At 39.2% G+C, this 15,142-nt stretch overlaps 1 protein-coding gene across 6 annotated transcripts in view; it reads right to left on the bottom strand.

Annotated features, from left to right (window-relative positions):
- Nucleotides 1-15,142, bottom strand: part of PKN2 (protein kinase N2) — a 110,943-nt gene that overhangs the window by 46,738 nt on the left and 49,063 nt on the right. For 5 of the 6 annotated variants that reach the window (XR_010589694.1, XR_010589693.1, XR_010589696.1 and 2 more), the window contains exon 2: nucleotides 10,836-11,136. The exons of the other annotated variant lie outside the window; for it this stretch is intronic. Coding sequence is in view for 1 of the 5 variants with exons in the window: in XM_005298100.5 (XP_005298157.2) it covers nucleotides 10,836-11,136 (301 nt within the window). In the remaining 4 variants the exon portion in view is untranslated. The remainder of the gene's footprint in view (nucleotides 1-10,835; nucleotides 11,137-15,142) is intronic. 6 annotated transcript variants of the gene reach the window in all.

Genomic DNA, 15,142 nt, shown 5'->3' with positions numbered 1-15,142 from the left:
CTTTCCTTGGAACTAAAATGAGGCTCGCTGTTCAACTTCCTGAGAACTTCTTGTTTTAATAATTTATTTATATACACACACAGAAAAAGAAAGAGGCACTACATTAGCAACTTCCCAATTCCAAATGCCATTTACTTTTTAGCATCTGCTATTTCACATTACTTCTGCAGAACTGTCTGATAAGTAGCATATATAGTAGTTTTGGAGATTTAATGCATTTGCTTTCAAGTCTACTGTATAATTTTTCTCTTCCAGACTTCAATCTCTGTCAAGGCTGCTCTCAGATTTCCCATAACAACTGCTTTTGGTGCAGCAATTTTCTCAATTGTCTTCTGCACCACACTTTCCTCATTCAGGTGCCTTCTAAAGTCTTACTTCATCCTTTCTGCCCAAAAGCTCAGGTTAATAAAAACAATGTTGTAACAACATTTTTAAAACCACCAAAGTTATTCCTTCTGGGTTTCCCAGGACATCCTGTCTTCTGGGTCTTAGCCCCGGCCTAAGTGTAGAATTGCATTGGTATAATTTAAGTTTCTTTAAACTGTCTTTGTTAAACCAGTTCCAGAGGCTGGTTGGAAACTATTTCTGTTTAAATAGTCTTATTTCAGCTTAGTTTAAGATGACGGAAACTGGTTTAAGATAAACCTATCCCACATGCTTCCATGTTCCCTCTCCCCCCCCCCCTTTTTTTTTTGGTCATTCCATTCAGCTAATCCTCACCTACCAATTTTCCCACTCAAAAATGTAAACAAAACCAATGTCATAATTATCATAACCTGTGCAAGCCATCACATCATCTACTCTACTTGCATATTATTTACACAGAATAATTACCAGTTACTCAATTAGCTCAAGTGGTAAAGTCTCCAACCTTTCTGATGACCCATGTGGAGCCATTATAGTTGCATATGATTAAGTTTGTTTTTACAGTTGCTTTTTAAAACACACATACTTAGGAAATTATGGAACCCTTCCCCTACATTAAAAGCACATTACGGTTCCAGAGTAAAACACTCAAACATTAAGAAATATCAGATTTAAGGTTACTTGTGCAACTGTAATTCAGTCACCTTGTGCATATGCATAATAATAGTTTTTAACAACATGATTCCTCCATCAGGTAGAACCAAAGTGACCCTTACATGGGTCATCAGCAGGGTTGGGACCTTTAGGGCCACAACACAACACTTTATTTGAGCTTACTGAGTAACTTGTAGCAATAGTAGGCTGTTATCTTCAATGTGGATCAACTACCAGAGGAGAAAAAAAATCCATTTTGCTAGTGATTTTCAAGCTGTATACTAGACAGCAAAGAATGTTGAGACTCCAGAATCTTACATTTATTACCAGGTTTTAGAGGGGAGAGTTCTCTAATGGTTATAGACTTCTGCGCTTGTGCTCCTATTTTCCCAGTCACTCTCCTCTTTCCCAACTCATATTCCACTACCCTACCTAGCTCCTATTGTCCCCTGCCTAAGCCTTCCCCGACTCCTTTGCATTTAAGTCAGGTTGCTTCCTCCTTGATGCCTGATTGCTAGCAGAGAGTCACTGGGAGCCCCCGCCTGATATCACATTGAAAACCACTGCTCTAGGGGCCAAACTTTTTTTCTGGAGACCCAGTTGAAGAAAATTGTTGATGCCTGTGACTCAACGGAGCTGGAGATGATGGGTTTGGGGTGTGGGAGGGGCTCAGGACTAGGACAGAGTTGGGGTGCAGGGGTGAGGGCTGTGAGGTGGGGCCGGGAATTAGGAGTTCAGGGTGTGGGAGGGGGCTCTGGGCTGGGGCAGAGAGTTGGGGTGCAGGAGGGGGTCAGGGCTCTGGGCTGGGGATGAGGGGTTTGGGGCACAGGCTTACCTCGGGTGGCTCCCAGTCAGCAGCACAGCAGGGGTTCAGAGGCAGGCGCTGCGCCCCAGAAGCGGCCAGCAGCAGGTCTGGTTCCTAGGTGGAGGTGCGCAAGCGGCTCTGCGCGGCTCTTGCCCGCAGGCACCGCCCCCTCCCCCAGCTCCTGTGCTCAGGGCGGGGGCAGTGCGCAGACCCCGTGGGCCCCCCACCTAGGAGCCAGACCTTCTGCTGGTCGCTTCTGGGGCACAGCGTGGTATCAGAACAGGTAGGGACTAGCCTGCCTTCGCCGGGCAGCACCACTGACGGAACTTTTAACGGCCCGGTCGGCGGTGCTAACCAGAGCCACTGCGACCCAATGCCTTCCATTCCGCGACCCAATTCTGGGTTGTGACCCACAGTTTGAAAACCACTAATCTAGAGGAACAAAAGCAGGAAAATTTCTGCTTAGCCCCTGCAGGACAGAGCACATTCAGTTGCTCTGTGGGGATGGAGCATGCTCAGTGAAGACAATCCTCAGAGAACATACTGCCAGGAGTGCTGGAACAATTTGTATAGTGGGGGAGCTGAGAGCAACTATACCAAACTCTAAACCCTCTATATGATGGAAACCACTTCAAGCCAGGGGGTGCGTCAGCACTCCTAGGACTCCATGGTCCTATGCATACTGCCTGCCTCCAACAGACCTTTACTGTGTATGTCTGAACTATAATTTTTCAGAAACTGACAACTTAACCAACCCAAATTTGGCTTTCATAGCAGAAGGCAAAAGGCACATCTCTAACACCAAGGCAAATGCCCTTGTAAATTCTGAGTCACTGCTGCCAAGCATGGAGGCATTAGATCTTCTCAAGGAAATGGCTGTTGGAATTTAACAAGAGCAAAACAATGTATTTTTGAAAATACAATAGAAACCAATAGAACCATTTTTTGCTGAAATTCTTCCCCTCCCCCACCTCCAATAAAAAAAGAAGGAAACACCCTGAAGCAGGCATCTAGCATAGAAAATTTCAGGTGAATGGTTAAAGTTTTAAGCAACTGAAAACAGGATCTTATAGTTGAAAGTGTTGGGCAACCTTAACTATAGGCAGCACGACCAGCAATGCCTTTAATGTCCCTTCTCTCTGTATTGTCTGTTTAGGTTGTAAGTATTTTGGGGCAGGAGTCTCTCATTCTATATTTGTACAGTACCTAGTACAATGTGGCTCCAGTCTCAATTGGGGCCAGTTAAGCACTACCATAACACAAAACAAGAGTAATAAATTAATCCAGGTCATTTAAGCTTAAAATTAAACATGATCTTAAGTACTTTGCTAAACTGGTACAAAAAGTATTTTTCAGGTGGAAGAGGCATGTGTGAATAAAAGGTTCTCCAATTATTTAGCCACATTTGCTTGCACAATAATGAAAATGCAGGATTTAATTTGTATACTGCATCCTTTAATTTTTATACTAATGAAGCCCATAATCTTACAACAGATGGGGAGAGTTTTACTGTACTGTGGATTAACAGCCTTTCACCTACTGATGCCTAGATGAAGTTAGTTTATGTAATGAATGAAGTAGTTTGGCTTTCAATACAGATTTTAGTGGATGTCTATCTGGTTCCCATAACTAGCATGATAATTTTTGCTCAGACTAGAAAACACAAGTGTTTTTGGTTAAAACTAGTGGGTACTGGCAGGGTTGAGTGGCAACACTTACATCAGTTGCTTGCACTACATAATACTTTTTTTAACAGTTTCAGTCTTTTGCTTTTGTGAGAGAGACTAATTCACCAAATTCACAAAACAAGTGAAAGAAAATATTTTAACTCACTGATGACCCATTTCTCACATTTTTAAACAAGACAGGGTTAAATTTGAATCATGGTAATTTTCAGTTTGAAATGTTTCTGTTCATAATATATGACCATGACATTTATTTTTTATTCTTTGGACTTTTTTTTTTTGGGGGGTAAAGTCTCTTCAGCTTGATTTGTACAGTACTTATTAGCAAACATGGTTTTTGCTTCTAAATCCTCACTTTGATGAACACTGCCACCCAAATTGCAGTCATTAGTGGAATAATTGAACTCATCTCCTTCTGAAACTGTCATGCATTTCTGTGGGGATTCTTGCCTCGGATGCTAAGTGCATTATCTTTTCAACAAGCTCAGCATGAGATCTGGGAACCCAGGTTGCTTTCTGAATTTGGTGTCCCAGATGGTACTACTGCATGCTGCTAAGCTATTCAATTAGAAGCAAGCACCCTTGGTAACTAGTTAACTTTAATCTTATTTTAAATTATTTAATTGTATTTTAGCTCCTTCAGTGTCATACCAACAAGCGCCTGAGATGCACATTGCTGTGTTTTTACTACCAACAGCTCATGCTAGGAGATCACATCAGTACTCTTTCCTTGAATACAAAGTAAGTTCAAAGGCAATGGAATGGATAAGAAAAATTGTTCCACATGGTTATCAGCAGTTTCAAAATTTATAATACTTATTAATAAACTACAATAATCTTGTTTTGGTGGCTTTTGAATACTATGCAGAAGCTACATTTATGCAAAACTCCAACACTAACCTAATGGAGACTTCCAAAGTATAGCATAAAACTGGGAAAATTTTAGTACCACCAAAGCAGCCAGTAAGTATCAGATTGTCTCAGATTCCATCAATATTGTTCTTTCACAGAAATGGTGCACAAAATAAGTGTTTCACAAAATCTTTTAGTTTTTTTTTAACTTATTTTAATTTTCTTCCCATTTTTATCATGTTCTTTCACTGAAAAAATCATTTTTCAGGCAGCATTAGCCTTTCTAATTGTGTCCTCCACATTGTCTCCCCTCTTCATCATAGCTCTCTTTCACCTTTCCCATTCCCTGCCATTTTGGTTAAATCTACCTCCTGCCCGTTAGTTCTATCCTGTGTAACTGTAAGCATGTAACAAGAAGAGATTAAATAAGGCACAGAAAAAAAAAAAAAGTGTGATGAGGTAAGGAAGAATGCCTCATATTTTCTCCCCCCCAAAAGGTGTTCTGCAACAACAATACAGTAGTACCTCCTGGGGTATCTAGCGAAACAGGAGTCTGCATATTATAAGTATTATATGAATAAACTGTTCACGTGTTACATGTCAACTAGTTCAGCATTGTGCTACTTGAGTAACTGTTCTATGTAAATTCTAGTCTTAAGATACATGGGAGAGTATTAAGATAACTACATACATGCACAAGGCAACAACAAAACAAACATGCCCATATTTTGGATTAGAATTAATCCTTCAGATTTTCAGTAGTAATGGCCAAGAATCCATAATCTTGTTTGACAATGAAGCATAATTTACACATAGCCAATACAGTCCAATACTTTTTACTGGGTTAAACACCACCACATTGACTTAAGTTTCCTAAAACTACGCCTCTCACTTTGAATAATGTAACATTCTCAAAGATAACGAGAGATCTAGATACAAAGCCTGACTTCTAAAACAAGGCTAGATTCACCAGCAACTCTGTAACAGAGAAAAAACCTATTCTATGTTGTGGCAAAAGCTATTACCTTTGAATCATCAGAGAAAATATGCTGAACCTAATGGTTCAATGCTACAGCTTTTTGAGCAATCTGTGCTTAATGACTGAGGTTTAATACCAATTCCTCATCTAATCCTCCTCTTGAAGTGGCTGCTGAAAATCATTTCTTATGGCATTAAGACGTAGTGCTGCAGCCAAAGCACCATCAAAACAACTTTTATAATTCATATACATTTCTGTAAATTAGATTTATTAGCAATTTAATTTGTAACAGTTATGGCAAGTATGTGAGTGTGTGAAAAAAAATAAACTGAATCTGATGTTCAAAAAATGTAGGGCTGTTGATTAATCGCCGTTAACTCATGCGATTAACTCAAAAATATTAACTGCGATTAAAAAAATTAATCGCAATTAATCGCACTGTTAAACAATAGAATACCAATTGAAATTTATTAAATATTTTGGATGTTTTTCTCGGATGATTACCCAGCACCTGATCATTTTAAGAACACTTTCACAGCAGATTTGACAAAACGCAATGAAGGTACCAATGTGAGATTTTGAAGGACAGATACAGCACTCAACCCAAGGTTTAAGAATCTGAAGTGCCTTTCAAAATCTGAGACAGACGAGGTGTGGAGAATGCTTTCAGATGTCTTAAAAGAGCAACACTGATGTGGGAACTACAGAATCCAAACCACCAAAAAAGAAAATCAACCTTCTGCTGGTGGCAACTGACTCAGATGATGAAAATGAACATGCATTGGTCTGCTCTACTTTGGATCGTTATCGAGCAGAACCCGTCATCAGCATGGACACATGTTTTCTGGAATGGTGGTTAAAGCATGAAGGGACATATGAATCTTTAGCACATCTGGCACGTAAATATCTTGCGATGCTGGCTACAACAATGCTATGTGAAAGCCTGTTCTCACTTTCAGGTGACACTGTAAACAAGAGGTGGGCAGCATTATCTCCTGCAAATTGTAACCAAACTTATTTGTCTGAGCAATTTGCTGAAGTAGGAGTGAGTGGACTTGTAGGTTCTAAAGTTTTACACTGTTTTATATTTTAACGCAGTTATTTTTTGTACATAATTCTATATTTGTAAGGTCAACTTTCATAATAAAGAGATTGCACTACAGTGCTTGTATTAGGTTGTAATCAAAAATAAATATAAAGTGAGCACTGTACACTTTGTATTCTGTGTTGTAATTGAAATCAATATATTAGAAAATGTAGAAAACATCCAAAAATATTTAAATAAATGGTATTCCATTACCAACAGTACAATTAATCGCGATTAATCACAATTAATGTTTTTAATCGCTTGACAGCCCTAATAAAAAGTTGTACTGGCTACAGTTAGATGCTGTGCCATAATAAGAGTCCGTACTAACATTTGCGTAGCATCTTCCTTCTGTAAATCCTGACAGTGCTATACAAAGATTAGCTTTACAGACATTTTATAGATAAGAAAACATGCAAGGAGAGGTAAATGACTTTCCCAAATTACCATAGCAAATTAGTGAGAGAGAGAGAAAGAAAGAACCCAGGGTCTCCAGAGTTCCAGTCCCAGCGCTATCTAATGAATCAAACTGCATTCAGGTGCCTCATCCGTACATCACTTAATCAACATACCATAATTCTGACCTGCAAAAACCCAGTTCTTTTATTCTTAAGTGGGACTATGAAATTTATTTGTCTAGAACCCTGAATCCAGCAAGTAAAGGAGAACTAAGTTGACTTTACTGCTTTCCACAAACATGACTGAAGATCCAAAAAGAGGCCATGGTGACCGAAGCAAATGCTATTTTTGCAGCTGTTAGTCTTCTTCTCTCACAAGGCCATTCTGAGACCATGTCACCAAGTCTTAGGGTATCTTCTCCCCATATTCTGAAAGGCAAGGGACAACTGTCCCCCAAATGCATGAACACTGTGGAGGAAAAAGTTGTAACCTGTAGTTTAATCTATAACTAAGCAACTACTGGGAGTTCCCTACCGTCCCCGTGCTAGGTGGGATGTCCCCACAATCTAGCATATGGTTATTGCAGAACTCACAGTGGCTCCCAAGCTTCTGTGCTAAATATAAATTTCCATGTAATCCTGAAGTCTGAAATGTACTAAGAATAGGAGAGTACTGCTATCTGATGGAAAGACAGGCATTCCCAGCACCCTCAAAGATTATGAATTTTGGGGTTCATAATGAGCACCTTTAAAGAGGCCAGATGAAAAAGTGGACAATCAGCTTTCCCTGAAAACTCCAAAGAGAAAACCTTTGATCCAGGATAGAGAGAGTCAGTCCTCTGAATATAAAAAGATGGTGATCTTCACGGTCTAGCCACCTCCTCTTAGATATTAAAGTTCATACATCTGAGCCTTTCAAACAAAGATTACCAGTTTGATTTTGCGATGGATAGATGCTCACTAACACATAATTTATGACCGAAGCCAGGAGTTTAATATTAACCCAGTATACCACCTAGTCCATGTACATCCATTATCGAAAGAGGTTATATCAGCACATCAATTCTCAGTCTTGAGAAAGACAGAAAATTTACTGATAGCAGGAGGTTTTTTCTGTGAATTAACATGGAAGGAGTTCCAAGAGAAAATAAATTTAAATTACACAGGCAAATGGCGTACAAGAAAAACAAACATCTCAATATTAGAACTAAGCTTTTCGTCAATTATCAACTTAAACACTAACAAGATTCCTAAGGTTTCTAGTCTTCAGAAAGGTTGCGAAATATGTTGTTAAAGAATTTACGGCTTCCATAGGAATAACTGATATGAATTCAATGTATATATCTTCTTGTTCTTAGCTCTAGTTCATAAGAAACACCTCCCCACCCCAGGAGACTTAAATATGTACACATACCCCTAGATGCAAGGAATTTACTGTATACACCTCTACCTCGATATAACACTGTCCTCGGGAGCCAAAAAAAAATCTTACTGCGTTATAGGTGAAACCGTGTTATATCGAACTTGCTTTGATCCACCGAGTGCGCAGCCCTATTCCCTCCCTCCCCCCCCCCGAAGCACTGCTTTACCGCATTATATCCGAATTCATGTTATATCGGGTCGCATTATGTCAGGGTAGAGGTGTATGTGTAATTATCAAAATATAAAAATGATGACATACTTTGATAGGACAATATTGAAATAATCACTAAAAGCAAGACTGTAAAAGCTCTGTATGGACTTAAAAACAGCAATTAGATAAGAAAGAAAATTCAGAAATAGCACTAAGTAAATAGTGAGATTAACACCAAGTAAAAGCAAGTGAAAGCAGACACCTAGTAATCTTGTGGTTGGTAGTTTGTTGCAAGAACTTTCAGAGCAGCAACCTGAGGATACAGTCTTCCCTGCTCATGCTGGGAGGGGGAGGGGGGGAAGAAGAGTCATCTCCTGTGTCTTTCACTTTAAAGCTCCAGTATGGAAGACAAAGAGGGCCCAAAGAGTTTTGGAGCTACCACTTGTTAGCAAGAGGTATTGGGAAGCCTCTGCTGGATAACTCTGGCCTTCTCAGGAAGGGATCAAAGGAAGAGTCAGACTCCTTCCCCTGGTTCTTCTGACCCAGCTCATGAGCTACACTTTTTTGTTGATGGTCAGTTGCACTTCTCGAATCACTCACTAGTAAACATCACTGCTGAACTTCTCTTGTGGCAGAGCTGTATGCACATTCTTTCCCAGGCCCTGTGGAAGATGTTTACTACTAACTGAAAGCTACTTGGTCCTAGAGAAGCTGAAACTAAAACCAAAAAGCTAGCAGGTAGGTGAGTGCAAAGAGAGAAACGAAGGGGAATGGAGACAGGCAAGATTGGCCCCATTTGTTTAGTGTTGTTGCTCTTGAACATGACAAACACCTTTCCCATCCCTTATTGAATAGCAACAGGGAAAACTAAAAAAATTAAAGACTTTTTGAAATCAAAACATACTATTTAAAAGTGCTCTATCAAAACCTTTATTTTAAAAAATGTTTACATTTAAAATCAATAGTGAGCCTTTCAAATACCAATTGCAGAGTAAAACCTGCAGGGACTGATTTACGTACAGCATCCAGCAAAATGAGACCCCAATCTCAGATGCTATTGTAATACATATAATGATTCTTCCTGTAGACAAATAGCACTGCAAATCTCAAAAACGTGACCGCTTTTAAAGTGTTCCACTTAAGAGAGAAAGTGGGATGTGACAAGTATCTCCACTCTCCCACTTCTGAAGTCATTCTATTTAAAAAGACTCCAAATTTAAGTCTGTACAGATTTTTAAACAAGAATCCACCTGCAATCTAGGTATCTCCTATTTCTTCACCTCTTCATCAGCCACTTTAGTTCTCTGCAATGCTCTGTTACTCAATTATTGCATGTCTTAACTCATGAGAGAAATTACATACAAGTTTTTAAATATATGTGACATACATAAAATGTACACAAGCTTAACAAGAGTAACTCAGAACTTTGGCAGCATGCCATATTCTCAGATATCGTGAGTTACTGAAATCACCTGCTAGGATGTTTCAAGACTCGCACTGCATCCTTTACTTTAAAACAAGATTGATATGTTCTTTTTATTCTGTTGCCCAAACTGCTCAAGAGTTGACAGTCACTTAACAGACACCCTCAATGGCACGTTTATATTTATACAGACTCATATTAGCAATATTTTAATGTCAAATCACCATACTGTCCTTATCCAAGTCATTTCACAATACTGAAAAAGGCATTTGTTTGACTGTTTACTTTCAAAACATTCCATTTTGAAATGCCAAGTTTGATATTTTTCAAAATTAATACCAACTCCCTGCACTTTCACGGAAAATACAAGTTAGAGTATAATGAAGTTTAAAATTTCATCGGTTAATGACAGCTTCTACATATGTAAAATCCCTAAGATTTATTCAAATTATTATGACAAACAGCCATTTTTACTGTAAGTTAGCCAATGAATAGTATGACAAACACGTTTGTCAAAAAAAATAAAAAAATAAGAGCTAGTATTTTAGTTTCAAACTACTAAGGCAAGGGGTTCACAAACCTTTTCATAATGTAAATCACAAACACCTCTCGTACCACTTTCCCACCCATTTGCAATCACAACATTCCTTGTGGAAACTGCATGGAAAAGCAATATTAGGAAATTATTTTTCTAATTTTCTTAAGCATTTTAGTAATTGGAAGTAATTGCAAGCACCACATGACTAGCCAGTGGTCTCCTGACCACCAGCAATTGCTCTGTGGACCACCAGTCATCTGAAAGACTACAGTTTAAAACTTACTTAAAAAATCTAAAACTATTCCAATTATTATTTGAGGCAAATATAAATGTATGTTGGTAATTCTTCAAAAGCTATTGAAAACCAGGTTACAATAGCAATTCTTTATAATTAGAGGATTTCATTTAATCAATGTAAATAAAAGGTACAAAATGTCTAAGAAAAAAATTAATAGTTTTTAGTATTGTATTGTACCTGTAACATCTTCTGGATCTGTTACAACAATGTGCGCATTTAATTCCTGCAATTTATGATGCAATTCTTCCAATTTCTTGTTTGATTTTTTCAAAATGTTGTCCACGTAAGCCAAGTTTTTTTTATCTGTTGTGACCTTTCTCAGGTTCTCTGCTCCTTCCTTGATTTTAAGTTCCTTCCTTATTTCACGTTTGATTTGGTCCTTTATTTCATCCAACTTCTGTTGTACCATTGTGTCTGAGAAGTCCAATTTTTGGCCAATGCTTACATTTTCCGAGACTAGAAGACTTCGGGCATCCCCCTACAGGGAGAGAAGAAAAAAAAAAAAAAGGCATACTCAAAGGTTAGCTGCTTGCATGACTAAAAACACTAGGCTCATGTCCAGAATATGTTAGACACACACCCTGAGAAGCCATTTACTAAATATTTATCTGTCATGCTGCCCCAACAAAGCAACAAGCCCATAAACTTGTACAACTTCACTGAAGTTATGCTTTACAAGTTACAGATTTGTTTTAAATCTAGTGATACCTTTACTATGCCTATTTTTAACAGAAATACTTAAATACCTCTGGATTTGTCATGCACGCATGCCTTGCCTTAGAGCCACATTTGCATTTTTTCAAGATTTAATTGTGAGCTTTAGTAGACTAAGTGGATCTAAGCAGTAACATTTAATTCTTACAGTTAGTAACAAAGAAGAATTCCTATACATTTACTTAGAATTTCAGTAGTTATCCTATTAAAAAGTATTTTAAAAAAATAGAGCAACCCTTTCATAGGCTTAAAGAAACACAGCAGTGTTTACAGATACTAGGTATTTTAGAACATGTATTACTGGAATGCAAGTTTCTCTTTCTGATTTGCTTCTTTTAAATTTTTATTTAGAGGGATTTAAAAAATGAAATAAAAGTTGCAACTTCCTTTCTTGGCATAGGTAGACGGGCAGAGGAGGAGACGAAAGTATGACAGAACACCACTAGCTGTCACCTTCAGCCCCCAACTAAAACCTCTCCAGTGCATCATCAGAGATCTACAACCTATCCTGAAAGATGATCCTTTACTCTCACAGATCTTGGGAGACAGACCTGTCCTCGCTTACAGACAACCCCCCAACCTAAAGCAAATACTCACCAGCAACCACACATCACTGAACAAAACCACTGACCCAGGAACCTATCCTTGTAACAAAGCCCGATGCCAACTCTGTCCACATATCTATTCAAGTGACATCATCACAGGACCTAATCACATCAGCCATACCATCAGGGGCTCGTTCACCTGCACATCTACCAATGTGATATATGCCATCATGTGCCAGCAATGCCCCTCTGCCATGTACATTGGCCAAACCGGACAGTCTCTAAGCAAAAGAATTAATGGACACAAATCTGACATCAGGAATCATAATACTCAAAAACCAGTGGGAGAACACTTTAACCTGTCTGGTCATTCAATGACAGACCTGTGGGTGACTATATTACAACAGAAAAACTTCAAAAACAGACTCCAACGAGAGACTGCTGAGCTGGAATTGATATGCAAACTAGACACAATCAACTCAGGATTGAATAAGGACTGGGAATGGCTGAGCCATTACAAACATTGAATCTATCTCCCCTTGTAAGTATTCTCACATTTCTTATCAAACTGTCTGTACTGGGCTATCTTGATTATCACTTCAAAAGTTTTTTTTTCTCTTACTTAATTGGCCTCTCAGAGTTGGTAAGATAACTCCCACCTGTTTATGCTCTCTCTCTGTGTGTGTGTGTGTGTGTGTGTGTGTGTGTGTGTGTGTGTGTGTGTGTGTGTGTGTGTGTGTGTATATATATATATATATCTCCTCAATATTTATTCCACTCTGTATGCATCCGAAGAAGTGGGCTGTAGTCCACGAAAGCTTATGCTCTAATAAATTTGTTAGTCTCTAAGGTGCCACAAGTACTCCTGTTCTTTTTGATCAAAATAGGTTCCTGTAAAGTGTAGGAGTGGAGAGTGACATACAAAATAGTTATTTAAATTACAACAAGTGTGGTTCAAAATATTTTGTTTCTGTGGATCCCACTTATTCTGCATGTTTCGCTGGGGCTGTGCCTGTACCCTGCATACCCTAATGCTCCATTCACCTTGGGCAAAGCAGCCCTGACCATTTCAGTTCCCTTGCTAATTCAGAACCCCAGTAAAGATGGACTGGGAAAGAACAGAGATGGAGTGCAGGTTGTGGATGCCACTCCGACAAAGTATTTCAAAGAACCAGTTACTGTAAATTAAGACAGTCTTTGTCCATGTAGATCCCCTCCTTATAACTAGCTATTAGTTCCCAGATTAATAGGAGGAGGGTCTAAGGAGTCTTATCTACAGCTAGCTAAATAAGGATTGCAGAATTAGTCTACTAATTTGGAATGTGATCTAGTCTCCAAATCCAGGGCATAACATTTAGTAAAGGAATGTTACTGAGCTGTAAGTAGCTACCCTGCAGACGTCTGATACAGGAATATTTCTTAGGTATGCTGAAGAGGTTTCCAGGGCTGTTGTTGACTGTTGAAGGAAGGTGTATATCTGCTAGTTAGTAACAGATTGATCCACTCTGATAATCTCTGGGAAGAAATGGTTTAGCATTCCACAGCTCTCCCCAATGGAAAGAAAGCATTTGGATAAGAGTTAAATGCGGTGAGGATGTTCCATAAGAACAATCTAAAGTTACACGGATGGGAAAGGCTATTGAATGGAATGATAGGTGCGAACCATTTCTTTTAGAAATTTTTAAACAGTGGGATGAAAGAACACAATTTTAAATGTGAAGGCGACAGGCTGAAATGGCAGCTAAATGGACCCTAATGGAGCTGATGGCGAGGCCCTGTAGCCTGCACTGGAGGATGCAATCCAGAATCTTGGGAACAGAAGTTTGCAATGGGTCCAGACCTTGTTGTGAAGCCAGATACAAGATCTTTTCCACTTTCATCAGTAGACTGATCTTGTAAAGGGTTTCCTTCTCTCTGTCAAGGATTGTTCTACAAGTCCAAGACAGCCTCTCTGTGGGCTCATTCAGTCAACTTCCAAACAGGTACAGGGATGGGGACATGGTTGGAGAATTTGGCCTCAACAGTAAATCTTGCAGATTGGAAAAAGAGAGGTCTTATGAGCTTGTGTATTAGGGTGACTGGAATTAAAACAGAAAAAGGGATGAGAAGCATCGTGGAGGGACTCTGGCATGGTATATTCTCTGAAGCAGAAGATACATTTTTTTGTTCTTGCTGGTGGCAAAAATAGATCTATCACAGGGAGCCCCATCTGTGGAATAAAGGCTTGGGAATGGAATCTATTAGTCACCACTCATGCCTGGCTGAATACGTTCTGCGGAAGTAATCTGCCAGATAGCTGTTTGCTCTTAGTAGGTGAAGAATCATGGGACTTATCCTGTGAACATGGCAACATTTGCACACACACACGCACTCACACAGTTATTGCTATACTACAATGGAGAAATGTTATCTGTCAGGATCTCTGCTGTTCTTTTCAAGAATGGTGGAAAACTCTGGAAGCTAGCCGAATAACCCAGAGTTCAAGTACATTGGAATGGAGCAAGGACTCTCTCCATGACCATACTGCTTTGAATTTGTAGGTGGTTTTGATAGTCCCTTCCCAACCAGCCGTGGAGGCATCTGTAATCAGCATCACCATGGGAGATTATGGTGCAGAATGGTACTCCTTTGCAACTATCTGGGGAACTTGTATGGTTCCAACTCTTATAAATTAAGTTTGGTGGTTGGTAAACATACCTCAGCCATCCAGAGGCATCTCATAAGTGCATGATGCCATGTGATATAATAATTTCAGAGTTTCTTGCTGCTGTTTCAAGATTATACCTGAAGCTGGAGATGAGGGGTGTGATTGTCTGAAATCAGTCTAGAGGGATTTTGCCTTTGTTGACTTAGAATCTAGAAGATCCCCAATAAATTCTATGGATTTTGTTGGAATGAGATTATTATTTATCATTCACTCTCAGATTGATGGAGTCAGTAAATTGCATACAGCGGAGTAAATTTTCTGTAGCCTGGATGAATCACTACATGACAATAAGTGTCCTGAAGTTGACAGGCACAAACCAATCTGAGCTTCTAGAGAGGATATGATGAAGGCTGGTGTCACCATTCTTAATTTAAGTCAGCATGTGAATTTGTGTAGTCACGTCAGGTACTGGATAGGTTGCAGTTCCAGTTTTCTTCTGGGAATAAGTAGTAGTGGGAATAGAAACCCTTCCTTCCCTACCCTCTGAACATCTGGGTACTTCTTCTGTTGCTTCTAGG

Source organism: Chrysemys picta, chromosome 8 (assembly GCF_011386835.1).
Source record: "Chrysemys picta bellii isolate R12L10 chromosome 8, ASM1138683v2, whole genome shotgun sequence".
Classification (NCBI taxonomy): Eukaryota; Metazoa; Chordata; order Testudines; family Emydidae; genus Chrysemys; species Chrysemys picta.
The sequence above is the reverse complement of the archived record's forward strand: the minus strand, read 5'-3'. Positions and strand labels throughout refer to the sequence as shown.